This window comes from Entelurus aequoreus, linkage group LG12 (genome assembly GCF_033978785.1).
Source record: "Entelurus aequoreus isolate RoL-2023_Sb linkage group LG12, RoL_Eaeq_v1.1, whole genome shotgun sequence".
Taxonomy (NCBI): Eukaryota; Metazoa; Chordata; class Actinopteri; order Syngnathiformes; family Syngnathidae; genus Entelurus; species Entelurus aequoreus.
Window position 1 is genome coordinate 71791898 of NC_084742.1, and position 22453 is coordinate 71814350.

A 22453-nucleotide genomic window follows, 5' to 3' on the forward strand; every position below is an offset into this window, starting at 1 on the left:
CCTCGCACACCACACTGAAAAAGCAGCAAACACAAGAGTCAAGAGTTACAGAAATTAAACTTTAGCTGGCATTACAAGCAGGCATAAACACTAGACCAGTGGTTCTGAACCTTGTTGGAGCTACCCAACCACACCAGTTTCAGATGCGCATTCACCCAACACTTCTTTAGTGACAAATTAAATGTTGGGGTTGTTTCAAATTTAACACAAAGTTATATGTTTTTGGTAACACTTTAGTATGGGGAACATATCCTAAGTAACAAAGACTTAAAGGCCTACTGAAAGCCACTACTAGCGACCACGCAGTCTGATAGTTTATATATCAACACATGCCAATACGGCCGGGTTAACGTAGAAAGTGACATTTTACATTTCCCGCCACACTTCCGGTTGAAAAACTCCTTTGGATATGATTTATGCGCGTGACGTCACAAGATCCACGGAAGTGGTTGTACCCCATCGACCCGATACAAAAACCTCTTGTTTTCTTCGACAAAATTCCACAGTATTCTGGACATCTGTGTTGGGGAATCTTTTGCAATTTGTTTAATGAACAATGGAGGCTGCAAAGAAGAACGTTGTAGGTGGGATCGATCTGTGTATTAGCGGCTAAGTACAATACTTACAGCAACACAACAAGGACTACTTACTACGCCTAGCCCAGGGGTCGGCAACCCAAAATGTTGAAAGAGCCATATTGGACCAAAAATACAAAAACAAATCTGTCTGGAGCCGCAAAAAATTAAAAGCCATATTACATGTGTCATGAGATATACATTTAATTAAGAGGACTTAAAGGAAACTAAATGACCTCAAATATAGCTACAAATGAGGCATAATGATGCAATATTATTGTACATATCGCTAGCCTAAATAGCATGTTAGCATCGATTAGCTTGCAGTCATGCAGTGACCAAATATGTCTGATTAGCACTCCACACAAGTCAATAACATCAACAAAACTCACCTTTGTGCATTCATGCACAACGTTAAAAGTGTGGTGGACAAAATGAGACAGAAAAAGAAGTGGCATAAAACACGTCCTAGAAAGTCGGAGAAAGTTATACATGTAAACAAACTATACTGTGAGTTCAAGGACCACCAAAATTAGTAGGACAAAACGGCGCTCGCCAAATACTTGAATCAGTGAAGCATGTTTAATATAAACAGTGTGATTTATAACAATTAGGGAGGTTTGTGTCACGTTTGTCCTCCTACAGAAACCATACTAAAACAAAAAAATAAATTTTTTTCCCCTCATCTTTTTCCATTCTTCATACATTTTTTAAAAATCTCCAGAGAGCCACTAGGGCGGCGCTAAAGAGCCGCATGCGGCTCTAGAGCCGCGGGTTGCCGACCCCTGGCCTAGCCGATGCTTGCCGCCAAACCCACGGATGAAGTCCTTCGTCGCGCCGTCGATCGCTGGAACGCAGGTGAGCACGGGTGTTGATGGGAAGATGAGGGCTGGCTGGCGTAGGTGGAGCGCTAATGTTTTTATCATAGTTCTGTGAGGTCCGGTTGCTAAGTTGCTAAATTAGCCTTAGCGTCGTTAGCAACAGCATTGTTAAGCCTTACCAGGCTGAGAATTTTTAACCGTGTGGTTACATGTACATGGTTTAATAGTATTGTTGATCTTCTGTCTATCCTTCCAGTCAGGGGTTTATTTCTTTTGTTTATATCTTCATTTGAGAACGATGCTAGCACGTTAGCTCAGTAGCTAAGTGTCACCAATGTATTGTCGTGGAGATAAAAGTCACTGTGAATGTCCATTTCGTGTGCTCGACTCTCATTTTCAAGAGGATATAGTATCCCAGGTGGTTTAAAATACAAATCCGTGATCCACAATAGAAAAAGGAGAGAGTGTGGAATCCAATGAGCCAGCTTGTACCTAAGTTACGGTCAGAGCGAAAAAAGATACGTCCATCACTGCCTCTCTAGTCCTTCACTCTCACGTTCCTCATCTATGAATCTTTCATCCTCGCTCAAATTAATGGGGTAATCGTCACTTTCTCGGTCCGAATCTCTCTCGCTCCATTGTAAACAACGGGGAATTGTGAGGAATACTAGCTCCTGTGACGTCACGCTACTTCCGCTACAGGCAAGGCTTTTTTTTATCAGCGAGCAAAAGTTGCGAACTTTATCGTCAATTTTCTCTACTAAATCCTTTCAGCAAAAATATGGCAATATAGCGAAATGATCAAGTATGACACATAGAATGGATCTGCTATTCCCCTTTAAATAAAAACAATTCATTTCAGTAGGCCTTTAATTTAGAGTTATTTGGTTAGGGTTAGGGTTAGAGACTTAGGGCCTGGGTTAGAGGGTTAGGGTTATAATAAGGCCATGCCGATTAAGGCATTAATAAGCACTTAATAATGACTAGTTAAGAGCAAATATGTTACTAATTTGCATGTTAATAAGCAACTAATTAATGGTGAATATGTTTCCCATACTAAAGTGTTACCATGTTTTTTTACTGGTGCACTTGATGAAGCGTGCATGAACATCACCTTGTTCAAACAACAAAACCAACATAAACTCACAACAAATGACACACCTGCAAATCAGTCTGACTTCTGCTGTTGCCGTATCCGTAATACGCCGATAGGGAGAAGTTTGTATTTACACGATGAGTCGGGTGTGTCTTGACCTCCGCCGAACCCCTGAGCCCGACTCACCGAACCCCTAGTGTTCCATCCAACCCAGGTTAAGAACCACTGCACTATGCGGTTGTTTAGGACCACAACCACATCATTAAGGCACTTTGTTGTGCTCTGCAGGTGTTTGCTTGTTCTACTCCACGGGTGTCAAACTCAAGGCCTGGGGGCCAGATGTGGCCCGCCAATTCATTTTATTTGGCCCTCGAAAGCCTGGAAATAATATGTATCAATAAAGTACTGTAACTTTTCTTACTAAATGTAATATTTCTATCTATTTTGGGAGAAAATAAATATACACTAGCGTTCAAAAGTTTGGGGTCACATGTAAATGTCCTTATTTTTGCAGGAAAAGCACTGTACTTTTCAATGAAGATAACTTTAAACTAGTCTTAACTTGAAAGAAATACACTCTATACATTGCTAATGTGCTAAATGACTATTCTAGCTGGTTTTTGGTGCAATATCTACATAGGTGTATAGAGGCCCATTTCCAGCAACTATCACTCCAGTGTTCTAATGGTACAATGTGTTTGCTCATTGGCTCAGAAGGCTAATTGATGATTAGAAAACCCTTGTGCAATCATGTTCACACATCTGAAAACACTTTAGCTCCTTACAGAAGCTACAAAACTGACCTTCCTTTGAGCAGATTGAGTTTCTGGAGCATCACATTTTTGGGGTCAATTAAACGCCAGAAAAAGAGAACTTTCATCTGAAACTCGACAGTCTATTCTTGTTCTTAGAAATGAAGGCTATTCCACTAAATTGTTTGGGTGACCCCAACTTGGCACTCAGCATCAAGGGTTGGAATTGGGGGTTAAATCACCAAAAAAATTATTCCCGGGCGCGGCTATGCTGCTGCCCACTGCTCCCCTCACCTCCCAGGGGGTGATCAAGGGGATGGGTCAAATGCAGAGGACAAATTTCACCACACTTAGTGTGTGTGTGACAATCATTGGTACTTTAACTTTAACTTAACTTAACTTTTGAACGGTAGTGTATGTACTCCATGTAATCACAAATGATGTTAACTTAAATATATGATCAAACATTCAAACCATTTTTAAATAAAAATAAATACTAATAATAATGATTTCAAAGCAAGTTATCCATCAAATTGTGCAATGTAAAAGTAGCAATAGATTTCATGGTAAAATTGTGAAAATTACTGGGGTTTTTACAGCATTTTTCTCTAAATGAAAAAAACAACGCTATTTTTACTGTAATAAACTGTGGTGCCGTTTTGGCATTTACAGTAATACACCGAAAAATCTACACTTGTTGATTTGTGGTAAAAAAAACAAAAAACTGGCAGCTCAGGTGCCAAAATTTTACTGTAAAATTGCAGGGTTTTTTTTAAATTTACCGTATTTTCCGCACTATAAGGCGCACCTAAAAACCTCCAATTTTCTCAAAAGCTGACAGTGCACCTTATAATCCGGTGCGTCTTATACATGGACCAATATTGAGCCACAACAGGTTTTGCAACTACGGGATGCATAAAGTAACCCCAGCCTCTACTGTAGCGTCCATTCTATGCGCCTTATAATGCGCTGAGCTTTGTATATGAACAAAGTTTTAAAATAGGCCATTCATTAAAGGTGCGCCTTATAATGCGGACAATGCGGTACAGTAAAAAAACAAATGTAAATTTGGGAGTACATACGTTTTTACTTCTCACTCCTTTTCGGATATGTTTACATTAATGTTTATTTTCATTTCTTGTTTCTTTTGCTTTTTATTATTACTATTATTATTGTTTTTGTTATTCATTCTTGAATGGCTTTTTTGTTGTTTTTTTCAAAATGTGTTGTTTTTGTTTTGTCTACATATTCGAAATAAACATGAATGAAATTAAATGAAATGAAATTTTACAGTAAAATTCTGGCAACTGAGCTGCCTTTTTTACCATAAAAACAGCGGTAATGTTTGTCCATTTACAGTAATATACACTACATTTTGAGGTGAAATTATTGCAACTTACCATATTTTTTTTTTACATTTTAGTTTAAAAAAATCTACTAATAAAGTGCATTAAAAATGTGTGTAATAATAGTGTTAACTGTTAGAAGCGACCCTTTGGGGCCAAACATAACTGTGATGTGGCCCTCAGTGAAAATGACTGACACCTCTGTTTTACTTTGATTGATTGAATTGTTTTCTGGATACAATAATACTTTTTTTCTGCAAAAATTATTTTCAGCTGTTTAATAAATGTTTTCTAAATCGACCATACTATTTAAGTTTATATTGTAGCCAAATATTTTTCCAAGAGATACAGTGTCAAATAATTGTATTGATTGATTTATTTTTCCCATTTATTGTGTTTTGTTTACTTTTTTTTTTTAATGCTAAAGTATATCAGTTTTGAATTGGATTCACTGCGGTAAGAAACATCAAACACTTGATTTTCCCCTTGGAGCTTTAAACATATTTTCTGTGCCTGTTCCTATAAACTAATTTGGTCATTATGTGAAATATAAACATTTGACTACAGAACATAAACTGAGTTGTAGTAAATGTAGTCTTTTTGTTTATTGTTCATACCTGATTACAGTATTATGTACTGTACAGGCCAAAAGTTTGGACACACCTTCTCCTCATTCAATGCGTTACATTGTAGATTGTCACTGAACGCATCAAAACTATGAATGAACACACGTGGAGTTATGTACTTAACAACAAGAGGTGAAATAACTGAAAACATGTCGCACAATTGTGCTATGCTGTGTACTTGTTAAAGAAAAGAACAAAAATTGAGCACAAAGTTTTGCATTCAGCCATGTAAATAAGCTATTCGGAGGCCTGCAACACCCACAATGCATTGCACTTACTACGTCACTATAATGCCCTAGAAAACTTTTGTAAAAGTGCAAATCCAACAAGCTAGGGTTGTGGCTCATGATTGTTTTGCCAACACTTTTTAACCTGAGACCTCTACCAAGGAGGTTAGCTACCGTATTTTTCGGAGTATAAGTCGCACCGGCCGAAAATGCATAATAAAGAAGGAAAAAAACATATATAAGTCGCACTGGAGTATAAGTCGCATTTTTGGGGGGAAATGTACACTACCGTTCAAAAGTTTGGGGTCAGCCAAACAATTTTGTGTTTGAGCCTTCATTTCTAAGAACAAGAATAGGCTGTCGAGTTTCAGATGAAAGTTCTCTTTTTCTGGCGTTTAATTGACACCACAAATGTGATGCTCCAGAAAGTCAATCTGCTCAAAGGAAGGTCAGTTTTGTAGCTTCTGTAAGGAGCTAAAGTGTTTTCAGATGTGTGAACATGATTGCACAAGTGTTTTCTAATCATCAATTAGCCTTCTGAGCCAATGAGCAAACACATTGTACCATTAGAACACTGGAGTGATAGTTGCTGGAAATGGGCCTCTATACACCTATGTAGATATTGCACCAAAAAGCAGACATTTGCAGCTAGAATAGTCATTTACCACATTAGCAATGTATAGAGTGTATTTCTGTAAAGTTAAGACTAGTTTAAAGTTATCTTCATTGAAAAGTACAGTGCTTTTCCTTCAAAAATAAGGACATTTACATGTGACCCCAAACTTTTGAATGGTAGTGTATTTGATAAAAGCCAACAGCAAGAATAGACATTTGAAAGGCAATTTAAAATGTCTAAAGAATAGTGAACAACAGGCTGAATAAGAGTACGTTATATGAGGCATAAATAACCAACTGGTATGTTAACGTAACATATTATGGTAAGAGTCATTCAAATAACTATAACATATAGAACATGCTATACGTTTACCAAACAATCTGTCACTCCTAATCGCTAAATCCCATGAAATCTTATACGTCTAGTCTCTTACGTCAATGACATCAATAATATTATTGGATATTTTACGCTAATGTGTTAATCATTGCACACATAAGTCGCTCCTGAGTATAAGTCGCACCCCCGGCCAAACTATGAAAAAAACCGACTTATAGTCCGAAAAATACGGTAGTTAGTTATCTTGCCTTGTGGAGACCGAATACTTGTCCTCTTGGTGATCACACTCAACGCCGGCCACGCTGATCCTCTTAATGTCTTCCTTCTTGATTCCCATGTTGGACCCTTTGATGGTGACTGAGATGTGACCGTTAAGTGGACCGAAGCGAGGATTGATCTGCAGTGACCACATGACCAAATACATAAATAATAAACATAATATAAATCACATCTGTTTTGCCATGACATTTTCCACAAATTACTTTCTTAGGCCTTCCAATTGGCTGTAATACAAACCCCGTTTCCATATGAGTTGGGAAATTGTGTTAGATGTAAATATAAACGGAATACAATGATTTGCAAATCCTTTTCAAGCCATATTCAGTTGAATATGCTACAAAGACAACATATTTCATGTTCAAACTCATAAACTTTATTTTTTTGCAAATAATCATTAACTTTATAATTTGATGGCAGCAACACGTGACAAAGAAGTTGGGAAAGGTGACAATAAATACTGATAAAGTTGAGGAATGCTCATCAAACACTTATTTGGAACATCCCACAGGTGAACAGGCACATTGGGAACAGGTGGGTGCCATGATTGGGTATAAAAGTAGATTCCATGAAATGCTCAGTCATTCACAAACAAGGATGGGGCGAGGGTCACCACTTTGTCAACAAATGCCTGAGCAAATTGTTGAACAGTTTAAGAACAACCTTTCTCAAGCAGCTATTGCAAGGAATTGAGGGATTTCACCATCTACGCTCCGTAATATCATCAAAGGGTTCAGAGAACGTGGAGAAATCACTGCACGTAAGCAGCTAAGCCCGTGACCTTCCATCCCTCAGGCTGTACTGCATCAACAAGCCACATCATCGTGTAAAGGATATCACCACATGGGCTCAGGAACACTTCAGAAACCCACTGTCAGTAACTACAGTTGGTCGCTACATCTGTAAGTGCAAGTTAAAACTCTCCTATGCAAGGCCAAAACCGTTTATCAACAACACCCAGAAACGCCGTCGGCTTCGCTGGGCGTGAGCTCATCTAAGACGGACTGATACAAAGTGGAAAAGTGTTCTGTGGTTTAACGAGTCCACATTTCAAATTGTTTTTGGAAATATTCGGACCAAAGAGGAAAAGAACAATCCGGATTGTTCTAGGCGCAAAGTGTAAAAGGCAGCATGTGTGATGGTATGGGGGTGTATTAGTGGCCAAGACATGGGTAACTTACACATCTGTGAAGGCACCATTAATGCTGAAAGGTACATACAGCTTTTGGAGCAACATATGTTGCCATCCAAGCAACGTTACCATGGACGCCCCTGCTTATTTCAGCAAGACAATGCCAAGCCACGTGTTACATCAAAGTGGCTTCATAGTAAAAGAGTGCGGGTACTAGACTGGCCTGCCTGTAGTCCAGACATTGAAAATGTGTGGCACCTGCAATAGCAGAAGGGAGACCCCCGGACTGTTGAACAACTTAAGCTGTACATCAAGCAAGAATGGGAAAGAATTCCACTTCAAAAATGTGTCTCCTCACTTCCCAAACCAAAACTGAGTGTTGTTAAAAGGAAAGGCCATGTAACACAGTGGTGAACATGCCCTTTTCAACTGAATATGGCTTGAAAAGGATTTGCAAATCATTGTATTCCGTTTATATTTACATCTAACACCATTTCCCAACTCATATGGAAACGGGGTTTGTACATTGACAGATAAGAGTTACAGTGCCACCTGTCTGTCTGGCAGACATTGTGTTTGCATATGCAACAAACATGCAGTAGTCGCTTACGTCAGTGATGGTGGGGGCCGGGCAAAGTGTCGGCTGCGGCGCCGAGCACAGTTGTCGATAAACGCACGCCTCCGTGGCGGCGCACCACACGCACTCGTACTTGGCGTCGGCATGTTTGCACAGACTGCAGTCCTCTCTTCCCACCGAGCAGTTGTAGAGCATCACTGCAGAGGAGGTTAAAGGTCATGAAAGGAGACGCGTGAGTGTGTGTGTGTGAGTGTGTGTGTGTGTGTGTGTGTGTGTGTGTGTGTGTGTGTGTGTGTGTGTGTGTGTGTGTGTGTGTGTGTGTGTGTTCTGGCAATGCTTACTTAATGGGGACATGGCTCTGTTTACACAGTCACCTTTAGGGGACCTCTGACGGTATGGGGACAAAAAAACAGGTCCCCTAAAGGTAAACCTTTTTAAATGATAGTCAGATCCATTCGGAAGATGCCCAAGTGATTTTTGAGCTTTGGCCCGTAAAACATGTTTACTGGTTAGTTTGAGTGTGAGACATTTGCACAGCAGACCCCTCATTGGGCTGTAGCTGATCCTAAGTTGGAGTTGCAGACAACTTCATTACTGCTAAATAGCAGTTGTCGGTCATGTCACAGAATATGCAGGATTTGCTTGAACATTTAAGTGGTGAAACTTCCTATAAGAGGACAGCTGTATAGTGCTGTATTCTGACCATCATGTCATACTTCATTTGAACTTTTTTTTTTTTTATTATGATTATTATTATATATATATATTTTTTTTTTGTAATTTTATTTTTTTTAAATGTATTTATTTATTTATTTATTTATTTTATTTTATTTTATTTATTTATTTTTTTTAAATGGTACTCAGTAGTCACGTACAAATTTGTGTGAATTATGCAAAATTATTTAAATTTGGTCCCCATGAACCATATTAACTCTTTTCCCCCAGGGTCCCCAGTAAGAATGATCAGCACATGACTTCATCAATCCAGACAATTAAAGACGTGTATGAGCTAACTGGCCAGTGGACATTTTACACCATTTTTTTTTATGCCTCCACCACCTGTAGAAAGGGTGGTCCTCACAAGTGATGATCACAAACTTGGTCCCCATTCCAAATAATAACCAGTGTGTGTGTGTGTGTTTGTGTGTGTGTGTGTGTGTGTGTGTGTGTGTGTGTGTGTGTGTGTGTGTGTGTGTGTGTGTGTGTGTGTGTGTGTGTGTGTGTGTGTGTGTGTGTGTGACACACTAACCTGTGAGGGTGCTGTCAATCTTGCGCTCAGTCTCACGTTCTATCACATGGAAGGAAATGTTCACCTCCTGCTGCTTGGCGTAGGAAAACTAAACACAAACACACACCATAAATAGAAAACATTGCAGCCATTCGGACATGATTGCACAATAGTTTTCTAACCATCAATTAGCCTTCTGAGCCAATGAGCAAACACATTGTACCATTAGAACACTGGAGTGATAGTTGCTGGAAATGGGCCTCTATACACCTATGTAGATATTGCACCAAAAAGCAGACATTTGCAGCTAGAATAGTCATTTAGCACATTAGCAATGTATAGAGTGTATTTCTGTAAAGTTAAGACTAGTTTAAAGTTATCTTCATTGAAAATTACAGTGCTTTTCCTGCAAAAATAAGGACATTTCCATGTGACCCCAAACTTTTGAACGGTAGTGTTCATTTTTAATTACTTGAATGAGTTTTTGTGTGAAAACCCTCATTTTTAAGATGTGTTGGCTTTTATTTTGTCCTGGCGGTGCACCACCATCAATTGCATGTAGGGGACACCCTGAAGTCACGAGATAGTTTTTAAGGTAAAATCCCCAAAAATGAACATAAGTAGGTAAAACCACGAACGTGCAGTCTAAAGGTTAAAAAAAAGCCTGAATATGATTAGCTGTGATGTATTCCCTGTTCTTTTACCTCATGTCCTCTGAATTTGAACTTTGACCCCTGCTCCTGCATGACCTCCTTAGTCTGCTTCATCAGCTCCGTCCCCATGACAAACCTCCGGTCCTGTACAGGAGACGAGGACGTGTAATTACTGCTGCCGACGATGGCGTTCTCTCTTTAACCATGATGTCCTCACCGTGTAGATGCCCAGGTTTCTTCCCTGGAAGCTGATGGGTACCTCAAAGCCCACAGGGATCAGCAGGGGGTCCGGAGACTCAAACTGAGGACACCGGTCCGGCTGGGGGAGACACAAAGACAACATTTCTTTCCTGTAAACACTTATAAAAGACATGAATAATTGTACGTGAGGAGGAAGACACAATAAACCTGCTGATGTTTGATGATGTGACTTCCGTCCGCAGCTTCGTCGGTGTCGCTGCATCGGTGCTCCCGGGCGTTCCACTGACAACCCCATTGGCTGGTCACACAGGAAATACACCTGCAACACACACAGGGCCGTCAAACTGGAGGGCTAAGTAGGGATGTTGTACTGGGGACTCAGAGTTTTAGTCAAGTTTTGGACAAAAGCAGTGAAGTCGTCACGTTGTGTAAATGGTAAATAAAAACAGAATACAATGATTTGCAAATACTTTTCAACTTATATTCAATTGAATAGACCGCAAAGACAAGATACTTAACGTTCCAACTGGTAAACTTTGTTATTGTTTGCAAATATTAGCTCATTTGGAATTTGATGCCTGGAACGTGTTTCCAAAAAGCTGGCACAAGTGACAAAAAAGACTGAGAAAGTTGAGGAATGCTCATCAAACACTTATTTGGAACATCCCACAAGTGAACAGGCTAATTGGGAACAGGTGGGTGCCATGATTGGGTATAAAAGCAGCTTCCATGAAATGCTCAGTCATTCACAAACAAGGACGGGGCAAGGGTCACCACTTTGTCAACAAATGCCTGAGCAAATTGTCCAACAGTTTAAGAACAACATTTTCTCAACAAGCTATTGCAAGGAATTTAGGGATTTCACCATTCAAAACTCTCCTATGCAAAGCCAAAGCCATTTATCAACAACACCCAGAAACGCCGCCGGCTTCGCTGGGCCTGAGCTCATCTAAGATGGACTGATACAAAGTGGAAAAGTGTTCTGTGGTCTGACGAGTCCACATTTCAAATTGTTTTTGGAAACTGTGGACGTCGTGTCCTCCGGAACAAAGAAGAACCATCCGGATTGTTCTAGGTGCAAAGTGTAAAAGCCAGCATGTGTGATGGTATGGGGGTGTATTAGTGGTCAAGACATGGGTAACTTACACATCTGTGAAGGCACCATTAATGCTGAAAGGTACATACAGCTTTTGGAGCAACATATGTTGTTATCATGGACGCCCCTGCTTATTTCAGCAAGACAATGCCAAGCCACGTGTTACATCAACGTGGCTTCATAGTAAAAGAGTGTGGGTACTAGACTGGCCTGCCTGTAGTCCAGACATTGAAAATGTGTGGCACCTAAAATAGCACAACGGAGACCCCCGGACTGTTGAACAACTTAAGCTGTACATCAAGCAAGAATGGGAAAGAATTCCACTTCAAAAATGTGTCTCCTCACTTCCCAAACGTGCACTGAGTGTTGTTAAAAGGAAAGGCCATGTAACACAGTGGTAAAAATGCCCCTGTGCCAACTTTTTTGCAATGTGTTGCTGCCATTAAATTAATGATTATTTGCAAGGAAAACTTCAGTTTCTCCGTTGGAACATGAAATATCGTGTCTTTGCAGTATATTCAATTGAATAAAAGTTGAAAAGGATTTGTTGTATTCTCTTTTTATTTACAGTTTACACAACGTGCCAACTTCACTGGATTTGGGATTTGTAGGAAGGTGGCGGCCGTGTGGATCCCCCACACACTTCTCTCTCTCCCTAAAGTAAAAGTGATGTTTTTTATTGTTGACATTGTTTTCTGCATTTAAAACTACCATTCTCTATCAAGTGTGTTACGTCTTCATATTTTTGGTTGCCTGGAAAGGATTTATTGTAGAGATGTCCGATAATGGCTTTTTTGCCGATATCCGATATTGTCCAACTCTTAATTACCGATATCAACCCATACCGATATATACAGTGGTGGAATGAACACATTATTATGCCTAATTGTGTTGTGATGCCCCGCTGGATGCATTAAACAATGTAACAAGGTTTTCCAAAATAAATCAACTCAAGTTACGGAAAAAAATGCCAACATGGCACTGCCATTTATTATTGAAGTCACAAAGTGCATTCTTTTTTTTAACATGCCTCAAAACAGCAGCTTGGAATTTGGGACATGCTCTCCCTGAGAGAGCATGAGGAGGTTGAGGTGGGCGGGCGTAGGGGGTAGCGGGGGGTGTATATTGTAGCGTCCTGGAAGGGTTAGTGCTGCAAGGGGTTCTGGGTATTTGTTGTGTTGTGTTACGGTGCGGATGTTCTCCCGAAATGTGTTTGTCGTTCTTGTTTGGTGTGGGTTCACAGTGTGGCGCATATTTGTAACAGTGTTAAACTTGTTTATACGTCCACCCTCAGTGTGACCTGTATGGCTGTTGACCAAGTATGCCTTGCATTCACTTGTGTGTGTGAAAAGCCGTAGATATGATGCCTTTAAGGTTTATTGGCGCTCTGTACTTCTCCCTACATCCGTGTACACAGCGGCGTTTTTAAAAAGTCATACATTTTGCTTTTTGAAACCGATACCAATATTTTTTAAACCGATACAGATCATTTCCGATATTACATTTTAAAGCATTTATCGGCCGATAATATCGGCAGTCCGATATTATCGGATTATTGGATGTATTTATTGTGGAAAATTGGTTTGGTTTTCGTAGCATAGTTTTTTTGTCAGACAAAAACCTACAATGTGAGTCGTATCTGTAATGGCTGCCTTCTTACGGTATGTTAGGATTCTTCCTGACGGTGGCGGAACAGTTGTAGATGTGATATTCTCCAGACGTCACCACGACCTTGTCGTTCACCACGATTTGGACGGGGACGGACACATAATCTGGACACAAAACGATAAATGACAATGGTGGAAAAAGCCCTCTGAGCTAGCTACATTGCTAGCTGCTAGCTTACCTTGTTGATCAGGCGTAGGCGGGATCTCGGCGAGGTCGGGCAAGGAGCAGGTGACCACCGCCTGGGTGCCGATCACCACAGCCCCACTGGTGAAAGAGTCGAAGACGCAGTGGAGCTTGTCCGACTGTCTCAGTCTGGGCAGGGCGGGGATGCTTATGTCCACCTGGAGGAGACACATGCTAATGAAGACATATGCCTCACCTGTCCAGGTGTTAGCAGCTGTTTTTACACTAACAGTACACTGCAAAAACTCAGTGTTCAAAAACAAGAAAACAAATAAATACAATTAGGAGTATTTTATTTCAACTAAGCAAAATTATCTGCCAATAGAACAAGAAAATTCGGCTTGTCAGGACTTTCCAAAACAAGTCAAATTAGCTAACCTCAATGAACCCAAAAATACCTTAATATTAGGGGTGTAATGGTACACAAACATTTCGGTTCGGTACATACCTCGGTTTAGAGGTCACGATTCGGTTCATTTTCGGTACAGTAAGAAAACAAAAAAATATTCATTTTTGGGTTATTTATAGAGATGTCCGATAATATCGGCCGATAAATGCGTTAAAATGTAATATCGTAAATTATCAGTATCGTTTTTTTAATTATCAGTATCGTTTTGTTTTTTTTTAATTCATTTTGTTTTTATTAAATCCACATAAAAAACACCAGATACACTTACAATTAGTGCACCAAGCCAAAAAACCTCCCTGCCCCATTTACACTCATTCACACAAAAGGGTTGTTTCTTTCTGTTATTAATATTCTGCTTCCTACATTATATATCAATATATATCAATACAGTCTGCAAGGGATACAGTCCGTAAGCACACATGATTGTGCGTGCTGCTGCTCCACTAATAGTACTAACCTTTAACACTTCATTTGACTCATTTTCATTCATTACTAGTTTCTATGTAACTGTTTTTATATTGTTTTACTTTCTTTTTTATTCAAGAAAATGTTTTTAATTTATTTATCTTATCTTATTAATTATTTTTTTTAAAGTACCTTATCTTCACCATACCTGGTTGTCCAAATTAGGCATAATAATGTGTTAATTCCACGACTGTATATATCGGTTGATATTGGTATGGGTTGATATCGGTATCTGTAATTAAAGAGTTGGACAATATCGGAATATCGGATATCGGCAAAAAGCCATAATCGGACATTCCTAGTTATTTATTTACCAAATTTGCAAAATCTTCCAACAAAAAAAATGTTCTTAGTGTAATATTTGATGTGAAGTAATGGGAACCTTGGATAGGTCAATAATTCATAATAACTTTGATTTTTATTCAAAACTATGTTCTGAGAAATGACAGTTTGAAAGAAGCTTTGTTTTATTAGTCAACATTGCAACTTTTTCTAAATTACATTTAACCTTTAAGCTTTTTTATTTCACTTTTGTTATGTTTTTGTTTATTTTAATAGTATTTTTAGAATGTGCCGTGGGCCTTTAAAACATTAGCTGTGGGCCGCAAATGGCCTCCGGGGCACACTTTTGACACCCCTGCTATAGATAATAAAAAATTAAATGTGATAAATGTATGGATAAAAAGCAGAGCCTGGCGACGCATGCGCGTTTATCATAACTCTCTCTCTCTCTCTCTGTCTCTGCCCCTCCCTCACCAATGCTGCTGCGCACACAATTTGTTTTGTTTTTAACCCCTTCTTAACCCTGAACGTACATTGAAAATAAACGCAACCCTAACTCAAAATGCCGGACATTTGAGGCATTTAAGAAACTCCGCAAAAGAGGACATGTCCGGTGAAAAGAGGACGTATGGTCAGTCTATCCTAGCCCGTTAGCTGCTAGCATGCCGTGTGTTGTGCCTCGGTGTGCATTGTTTACACAATGTGCGTTTTGCTACTTAATATGTCCGTGTGGAAACTCGTTCGGTACACCTCCGAACCGAAACGGTTCAATACAAATACCGTTACACCACTACTTAATATAAGTATATTCTCACTAATAACAAGTGCACTTTTCTTGGCAGAAAAAAAGAGACCTTTTTGCTCAATATGTTAAAAAATAGTCTTAAATTAAATGAAGTAAATGCTAGTGCCATTATCTTGACATAATGATATGCGCTCGGCATCATGATTTTTTTTTTTTCATGCTTGAAGTAAGAAATGATGACTTTAAAAAAGTCGTTTTCTACTTGTGAGTGTTGATGACACAACAGTTGATATTCTAGTTTCAAGCATGTTTTACTCAATATAGCTCATCAAATCTCAGCAACAAGCTGTAATATCTTACTGACATCATTTAGGACCAAAACCCTTAAAACAAGTAAAACACTAACATCAAATGTGCTTAGTGAGAAGAATGATCTTATCAGACAGAAAATAAGCAAATATTACCCTTATTTGAGATATTTCATCTTACTTAGATTTCACTTTTTGCCGTGTACCTGCTGTGTCTTCTGGCAGCTGATGTTTGGTGGGTCGAAAGCCTGGATCTCCACACACTGCTGATTGGGTGACCACAGCCAGGTGTTGTCCTCGGTGCCCCTGCTGCACTCCTGCTTCCTGGTGCACCTGAGGGAAGACATTTGGCTATTAAACCAACATTGACGACAGATGTTAATGCATAATTATGTTGTAGAAGTGGGTTACCTTCCCTCCAGCACACACCAGCCACAGTACGGGTCTTTCAGGGACATGCAGGACTGGCAGTCCGTCTTCAGGTGGCAGGACTGGACCGGAATCTTGGTGATCTGCAGACAGACACAGGCTTTTATTGTGGCGGGGCTACTTCAGTGTCTTGGCTGGACTCCCATAAAAGCAGAGATCAATGGCGGCAGGAAAATTAAGGAGACACGTTTTGGATGAGGAGAAAAACCAAGACTAAATCAATAAGAGCTAACGGAGACAAATGTTCGGCTGTCTGCCGAAGAAAGAATCAAGGACTAAATTAAATGAAATGTGAACTCAAAGACGAGACAAGCTGACCTTCAGGTGGCGCTGCGGAGAAATGGATTTGAAAATAGAAAAAACAATCACCTTCTTCTCAGTGGTGACGTACAAGTGCTGGAGCTGGGAATCGAACAGCAGGTCCTTGTTGACCTTGTCCCCCGTCACCTCGCCTGACCCCCTTCCGTACACCTCCGGGTGGGCGGACAGGTGCAGCTTGAAAACCTAGACAAGTCCAATAAACACGTTAAACGAGGCGTTACGATGGCTGACAATGAGCCTGGTGGCGCTCTACCTCTCCGTTGGCAGTGCCCAGGAAGGCCACAGCGTGCCCCATTTCCACAGCCACCGCAACAGCGGTCATGTGACCCTTGCGGACCAGCGAAGGCTCGGCGACCAGAGCGACGTTGGCTTTGCTGGCCAGCGGCGAGGGCAGGAACTCGGCGCCGCATTCGAAATCTGTCGCCATTTTTGGCTGTCAGGAGCAGACAAAAGGTTGTCACAGTGTCAAGACGCCAGGACGCACGGTGGCGCTCACCTTGTTGTTGGTGCTGCACAGACCCTCCGACTTGGTGGAGTACGGCGAGTAGACGGAGGGCCTTTTGTCAATGAGGCCGCCGTAGCTGTAGCAGGCCTTGATTATCGCCAGCAGCCTCTCATTTATCGCGCGCAGAGGGTACATACCTAACAACCACCACACAATCACGTCCTGGCAAACACTGACTTCCTCTAAAAATAACCACCGGGCCGCCATGTTGCAGGTACGTACACATGGCTGAAGTGGACGCGTCCTCGTCCGAAGTGAACGTGATAAACAGAACCTTGTCAGAGGCCAACACCGATCCGTACTCGCCTGATCTGGTCAGATTCTGAGCCAGAACCTCGCCTGGTGTTGTGACGAATGCGGCCTGGTGGGACAGGAAGAAGAACAGTGGCTTATGGACAGGAAGTAGGAAAAGTTCCCCAATGCTGTAAAGCACATGTGTCAAACACAAGGCCCGAGGGCCACATGTGGCCCGCTACATCATTTAAAGTGGCCTGCAAAAGCCTTGAAATAGTAGAGGAATTGATCTTTTCTTACAAATGTACCGTATTTTTCGGACTATAAGGCGCACTTAAAATCCTTTCATTTTCTCAAAAATCGACGGTGCACCTTATAACTTGGTGCGCCAACCTACTCAGTGGCCTAGTGGTTAGAGTGTCCGCCCTGAATTTGGTAGGTTGTGAGTTCAAAGTCATACCAAAGACTATAAAAATGGGAGCCGTTACCTCCCTGCTTGGCACTCAGCATCAAGGCTTGGAATTGGGGGTTAAATCACCAAAAATGATTCCCGGGCGCGGCCACCGCTGCTGCCCACTGCTCCCCTCACCTCCCAGGGGGTGATCAAGGGTGATGGGTCTAATGCGGAGAATAATTTCGCCACACCTATGGTGTGTGACAATCATTGGTACTTTAACTTTAACTTAATTAATGTACGGAATAAATCTGGTTGTGCTTACCAACCTTGAAGCAATTTTATTGGATACATGGTGTAATGATAAGTCAATGTTTATTTATATATCAATCAATGTTTATTTATATAGCCCTAAATCACAAGTGTCTCAAAGGGCTGTACAAGCCACAACGACATCCTCGGCACAGAGTCACAGTGTGACCAGTAGATGGCAGTCACACATAAGATACGTGTAGACTGCAATATGACTGAAGTGAACAACACAAACATTTTAAATTCTCCATTGAGAGTATAGAACATTACACACGGCGCTCAAAAATCTGTCCACATTTTTTAGTATGACTTTGAAGCCGCACCACTTGATGAATTGTCGGCGCATTACGGTTACCGTAGTCAGAAGTACGAGTATTATTATGGTGTGTGTTTAAGGACCGCAACATGGCACCCGTTAACGGACACATTATCTGGCGTTTTGTTTCACAATATTATGCAAAACCAACTTTTCTTACCTTCTGGTACCTGCTGATGTGTATTTGGGATCTGCATAAGTCAAGAATTGTAGTCCGTGCCGACGCTGTAGTCAATAAGCTTCTTCTTTTTCTCTATCTTCTTGTTATAGGGCATGTCTAATATAAAGTAGCGTAAAGTTTGAACTTATATCTGTCAGTAGACTTGCTATGAAAGCCCTAAAAACTACCGGTCCAGTGGGTTTACATCATTCACCCACAGAACTTTGGTTATTAGAGTTTTTCACGGGACACATTTCGGGCGTTGTTGTTGCACTAGTGAGCCACGGATGAGGAGATGCTGCTCCGTTATTGATTGAAGTAAAGTGTGAATGTCATTAAAACAGTTAGCACCATCTTTTGACACTTCTTGCACTCCCGTCCTTGCACGCTACACCGCTACAACAAAGATGACGGGGAGAAGACGCCGTCGAAGGTGAGCCACGTAAATAAGACCGTCCACAAAACAGCACATCCTGAAGCGACTTGAAGATAGTCTGTAGAACATCATCTATGCAACATTTTGACCAAGCAACCACCATCACATGTTATGTAGACCACAAGGAAGTCTTTTACATTTATAAAAAAATCCTAATATGACCCCTTTAATGCGCCTTATAATCCGGTGCACCTTTTGTATGAAAATAGACCTGAATTGACCCACTCAGATCCGGCAGTGCACCTTATAATACGATGCATCCTATGCTCCGGAAAATACGGTAGTTAGATATTTGTAATATCACATTTTGAGTTGAAAAAAAGAAGTTGAAGTTTATTTTGTGAGAACTACAACTACATATTAAAGTGGAGATGTCCGATAATAGCTTATTTTGCTGATATCCGATTTTCCGATATTGTCCAACTCTTAATTACCGATTCCGATATCAACCGATACCAATATATACAGTCGTGGAATGAACACATTATTATGCCTAATTTTGTTGTGATGCCCCGCTGGATGCATTAAACAATGTAACAAGGTTTTACAAAATAAATCAACTCAAGTTATGGGGGAAAAAAATGGCAACATGGCACTGCCATATTTATTATTGAAGTCACAAAGTGCATTATTTTTTTTTAACATGCCTCAAAACAGCAGCTTGGAATTTGGGACATGCTCTCCCTGAGAGAGCATGAGGAGGTTGAGGTGGGCGGGGTTGAGTTGGGGGGTGTAGTGGGGGGTGTATATTGTAGCCTCCCGGAAGAGTTAGTGCTGCAAGGGGTTCTGGGTATTTGTTCTGTTGTGTTCATGTTGTGTTACGGTGCGGATGTTCTCCCGAAATGTGTTTGTCATTCTTGTTTGGTGTGGGTTCACAGTGTTGCGCATATTTGTATAGGGTTGGGTATCGTTTGAATTCCAACGATTCCAATTCCGATTCTTTGTTTCGATTCCGATTCCTGACGATTACAATTCTTTTAAGAGGCAGGGTCAAAAAAAAGTTTAGGATATTTTAAATGAGCTAGCTAACCTAAAGTCTTTCTGAATGAAATAGTCTGACATTCTCCATCAATTTTAATTCTATTAACTTTTTATGAACTTTACTATAAATTCCTCACAGGGCTGTTTTCAACTAGAATATAAATATAAAATCTATGAACTTGAATATAAATATTATAAATTATTAGGGATGTCCGATAATATCGGCCTGCCGATATTATCGGCCGATAAATGCGTTAAAATGTAATATTGGAAATTATCGGTATCGGTTTTTTTATTATCTGTATCGTTTTTTTTTTGTTTTTTTATTAAATCAACATAAAAAACAAGATACACTTACAATTAGTGCACCGACCCAAAAAACCTCCCTCCCCCCATTTCTTTCTGTTATTAATATTCTGCTTCCTACATTATATATCAATATATATCAATACAGTCTGCAAGGGATACAGTCCGTAAGCACACATGATTGTGCGTGCTGCTGCTCCACTAATAGTACTAACCTTTAACAGATAATTTTACTCATTTTCATTAATTACTAGTTTCTATGTAACTGTTTTTATATTGTTGTACTTTCTTTTTTATTCAAGAAAATGTTTTTAATTTAGTTATCTTATTTTATTATTTTTTTTAAAAAGTACCTTATCTTCACCATACCTGGTTGTCCAAATTAGGCATAATAATGTGTTAATTCCACGACTGTATATATCGGTTGATATCGGTATCGGTTGATATCGGTATCGGTAATTAAAGAGTTGGACAATATTGGAATATCGGATATCGGCAAAAAGCCATTATCGGACATCCCTAAAAATTATGAATACATTTTCCCAGGGGTACACTTTCCTCAAGAGAGCTTTATTTTTGAAAACCTCATGAAAACACCTTTACACACAAGTGTATGATGCTGCAGGAAACCTCATGAAAACACCTTTACACATAAGTGTATGATGCTGCAGGAAACCTCATGAAAACACCTTTACACATAAGTGTATGATGCTGCAGGAAACCTCATGACAACACCTTTACACATAAGTGTATGATGCTGCAGGAAACCTCATGAAAACACCTTTACACATAAGTGTATGATGCTGCAGGAAACCTCATGAAAACACCTTTACACATAAGTGTATGATGCTGCAGGAAACCTCATGAAAACACCTTTACACATAAGTGTATGATGCTGCAGGAAACCTCATGAAAACACCTTTACACATAAGTGTATGATGCTGCAGGAAACCTCATGAAAACACCTTTACACATAAGTGTATGATGCTGCAGGAAACCTCATGAAAACACCTTTACACATAAGTGTATGATGCTGCAGGAAACCTCATGAAAACACCTTTACACATAAGTGTATGATGCTGCAGGAAAGAGCACATCGCGGAGCCTGGCTAGCAGGTTGTAAATTGTCTATGAAAAAATATGCGGGCTAATTTGTTAGCTGCCTCAAAGTTGGCGCAAAACACATTATTTATTGCATATATATTGTTTTACTTACCGGATTCGGACTGCAGTGCAGTCACCGAGGTGCCAGGCTGGGCGTCGGAGCCAGAGGAAGAGGAAGAGGCGTCGGAGGTCGGCCGGCACAGCGCGTCGAAGACGGGACACGCATTTATATGTACTCCATGAACTCGGAGGTGCTTCATCGTGTTCGACGTGCACCCCCCTAAGCACGAAACAGTCCTGTCGCACGTGTTACATTTAGCCGATATTTAATTTTTTGTAGTAAAGTAAAGCCACACTTTCGACCGCCGACGCCCGCTATCCATGCTTGACTGACTCGCTCGGCTACATAGGCTCGGCTATGCTAACACTTCCGGCGGTGGGCACTTCTTCGTTGGTGTTCAGCGGCTTCTTCTTCCGGTCGGCGGACTTATTCTTTTTTTCCGGTCGGCGGACTGGGCATCGAAACTAGGAATCGAAATGTAAACTTTTGAACGATTCCGGGAGAATCGGAAAGTAAGTCCCGGTTCCAATCGATACTCGATACCCAACCCTATATTTGTAACAGTGTTAAAGTTGTTTATACGGACACCCTCAGTGTGACCTGTATGGCTGTTGACCAAGTATGCGTTGCATTCACTTGTGTGTGTGAAAAGCCGTAGATATGTACTTCTCCCTACGTCCGTGTACACAGTGGCATTTTAAAAAGTCATACCTTTTACTTTTTTAAACCGATACCGACAATTTTCGATATTACATTTTAAAGTATTTATCGGCAGCCCGACATCTCTATATTAAAGATTGGCTTCTCTGTTTCTGTCTGAATGAAAAGGGCTTCTACACAAAAACTTGAGGAACACCAAGATCAAAGCAGCGGCTTGTCAGTTACCTGAACTTTGTTGTATTTGTTTGAAGCGCTGCAGTTGAGCTGCAGCTCGGTGTACGAGTAGTAGCTCTGGTCTTTCTCGCAGATCCTCGAGATGAACGTGAAGTTCTTGGTGTCCTGCAGGCCAAGCGTGCGTGAGAACAGGAAGTACAGCGAGCCGCCGTCCTTAAAGGCGAAGCGGAAGTCGTGGAGGTATTTCAGCACGAAGGGATTGGCTTGCACGGCGGAGGCGTCGATGATGTTTTCGAAGATGTTCCACTCGCCGTAGTCCTGGAGGATGCGGGTGGAGATGAGCTTGGTGCTGTCATGGCTGCCGTAGCCCTTCGCCACCTAGCGGGGGAAGCAGACAAGATGGTCAAACGAGGTGCGATGAAGAGTTTTTAAGGAGATGATG

At 40.7% G+C, this 22453-nt stretch overlaps 1 protein-coding gene across 1 annotated transcript in view; it reads right to left on the bottom strand.

Moving 5' to 3' along the window:
* Positions 1-22453, bottom strand: part of LOC133662525 (plexin-B2-like) — a 141285-nt gene that overhangs the window by 32934 nt on the left and 85898 nt on the right. The window contains exons 3-18 of the mRNA XM_062066608.1: positions 22063-22389; positions 17096-17234; positions 16865-17010; positions 16622-16801; positions 16417-16551; positions 16030-16130; positions 15825-15951; positions 13405-13567; positions 13219-13330; positions 10670-10781; positions 10479-10580; positions 10313-10405; positions 9630-9717; positions 8414-8577; positions 6644-6792; positions 1-14 (exon numbers count right to left, since the gene is read on the bottom strand). The exon at positions 1-14 is cut by the window's left edge and continues 122 nt beyond it. Of these exons, the coding sequence (XP_061922592.1) occupies positions 1-14; positions 6644-6792; positions 8414-8577; positions 9630-9717; positions 10313-10405; positions 10479-10580; positions 10670-10781; positions 13219-13330; positions 13405-13567; positions 15825-15951; positions 16030-16130; positions 16417-16551; positions 16622-16801; positions 16865-17010; positions 17096-17234; positions 22063-22389 (2152 nt within the window). The remainder of the gene's footprint in view (positions 15-6643; positions 6793-8413; positions 8578-9629; positions 9718-10312; positions 10406-10478; positions 10581-10669; positions 10782-13218; positions 13331-13404; positions 13568-15824; positions 15952-16029; positions 16131-16416; positions 16552-16621; positions 16802-16864; positions 17011-17095; positions 17235-22062; positions 22390-22453) is intronic.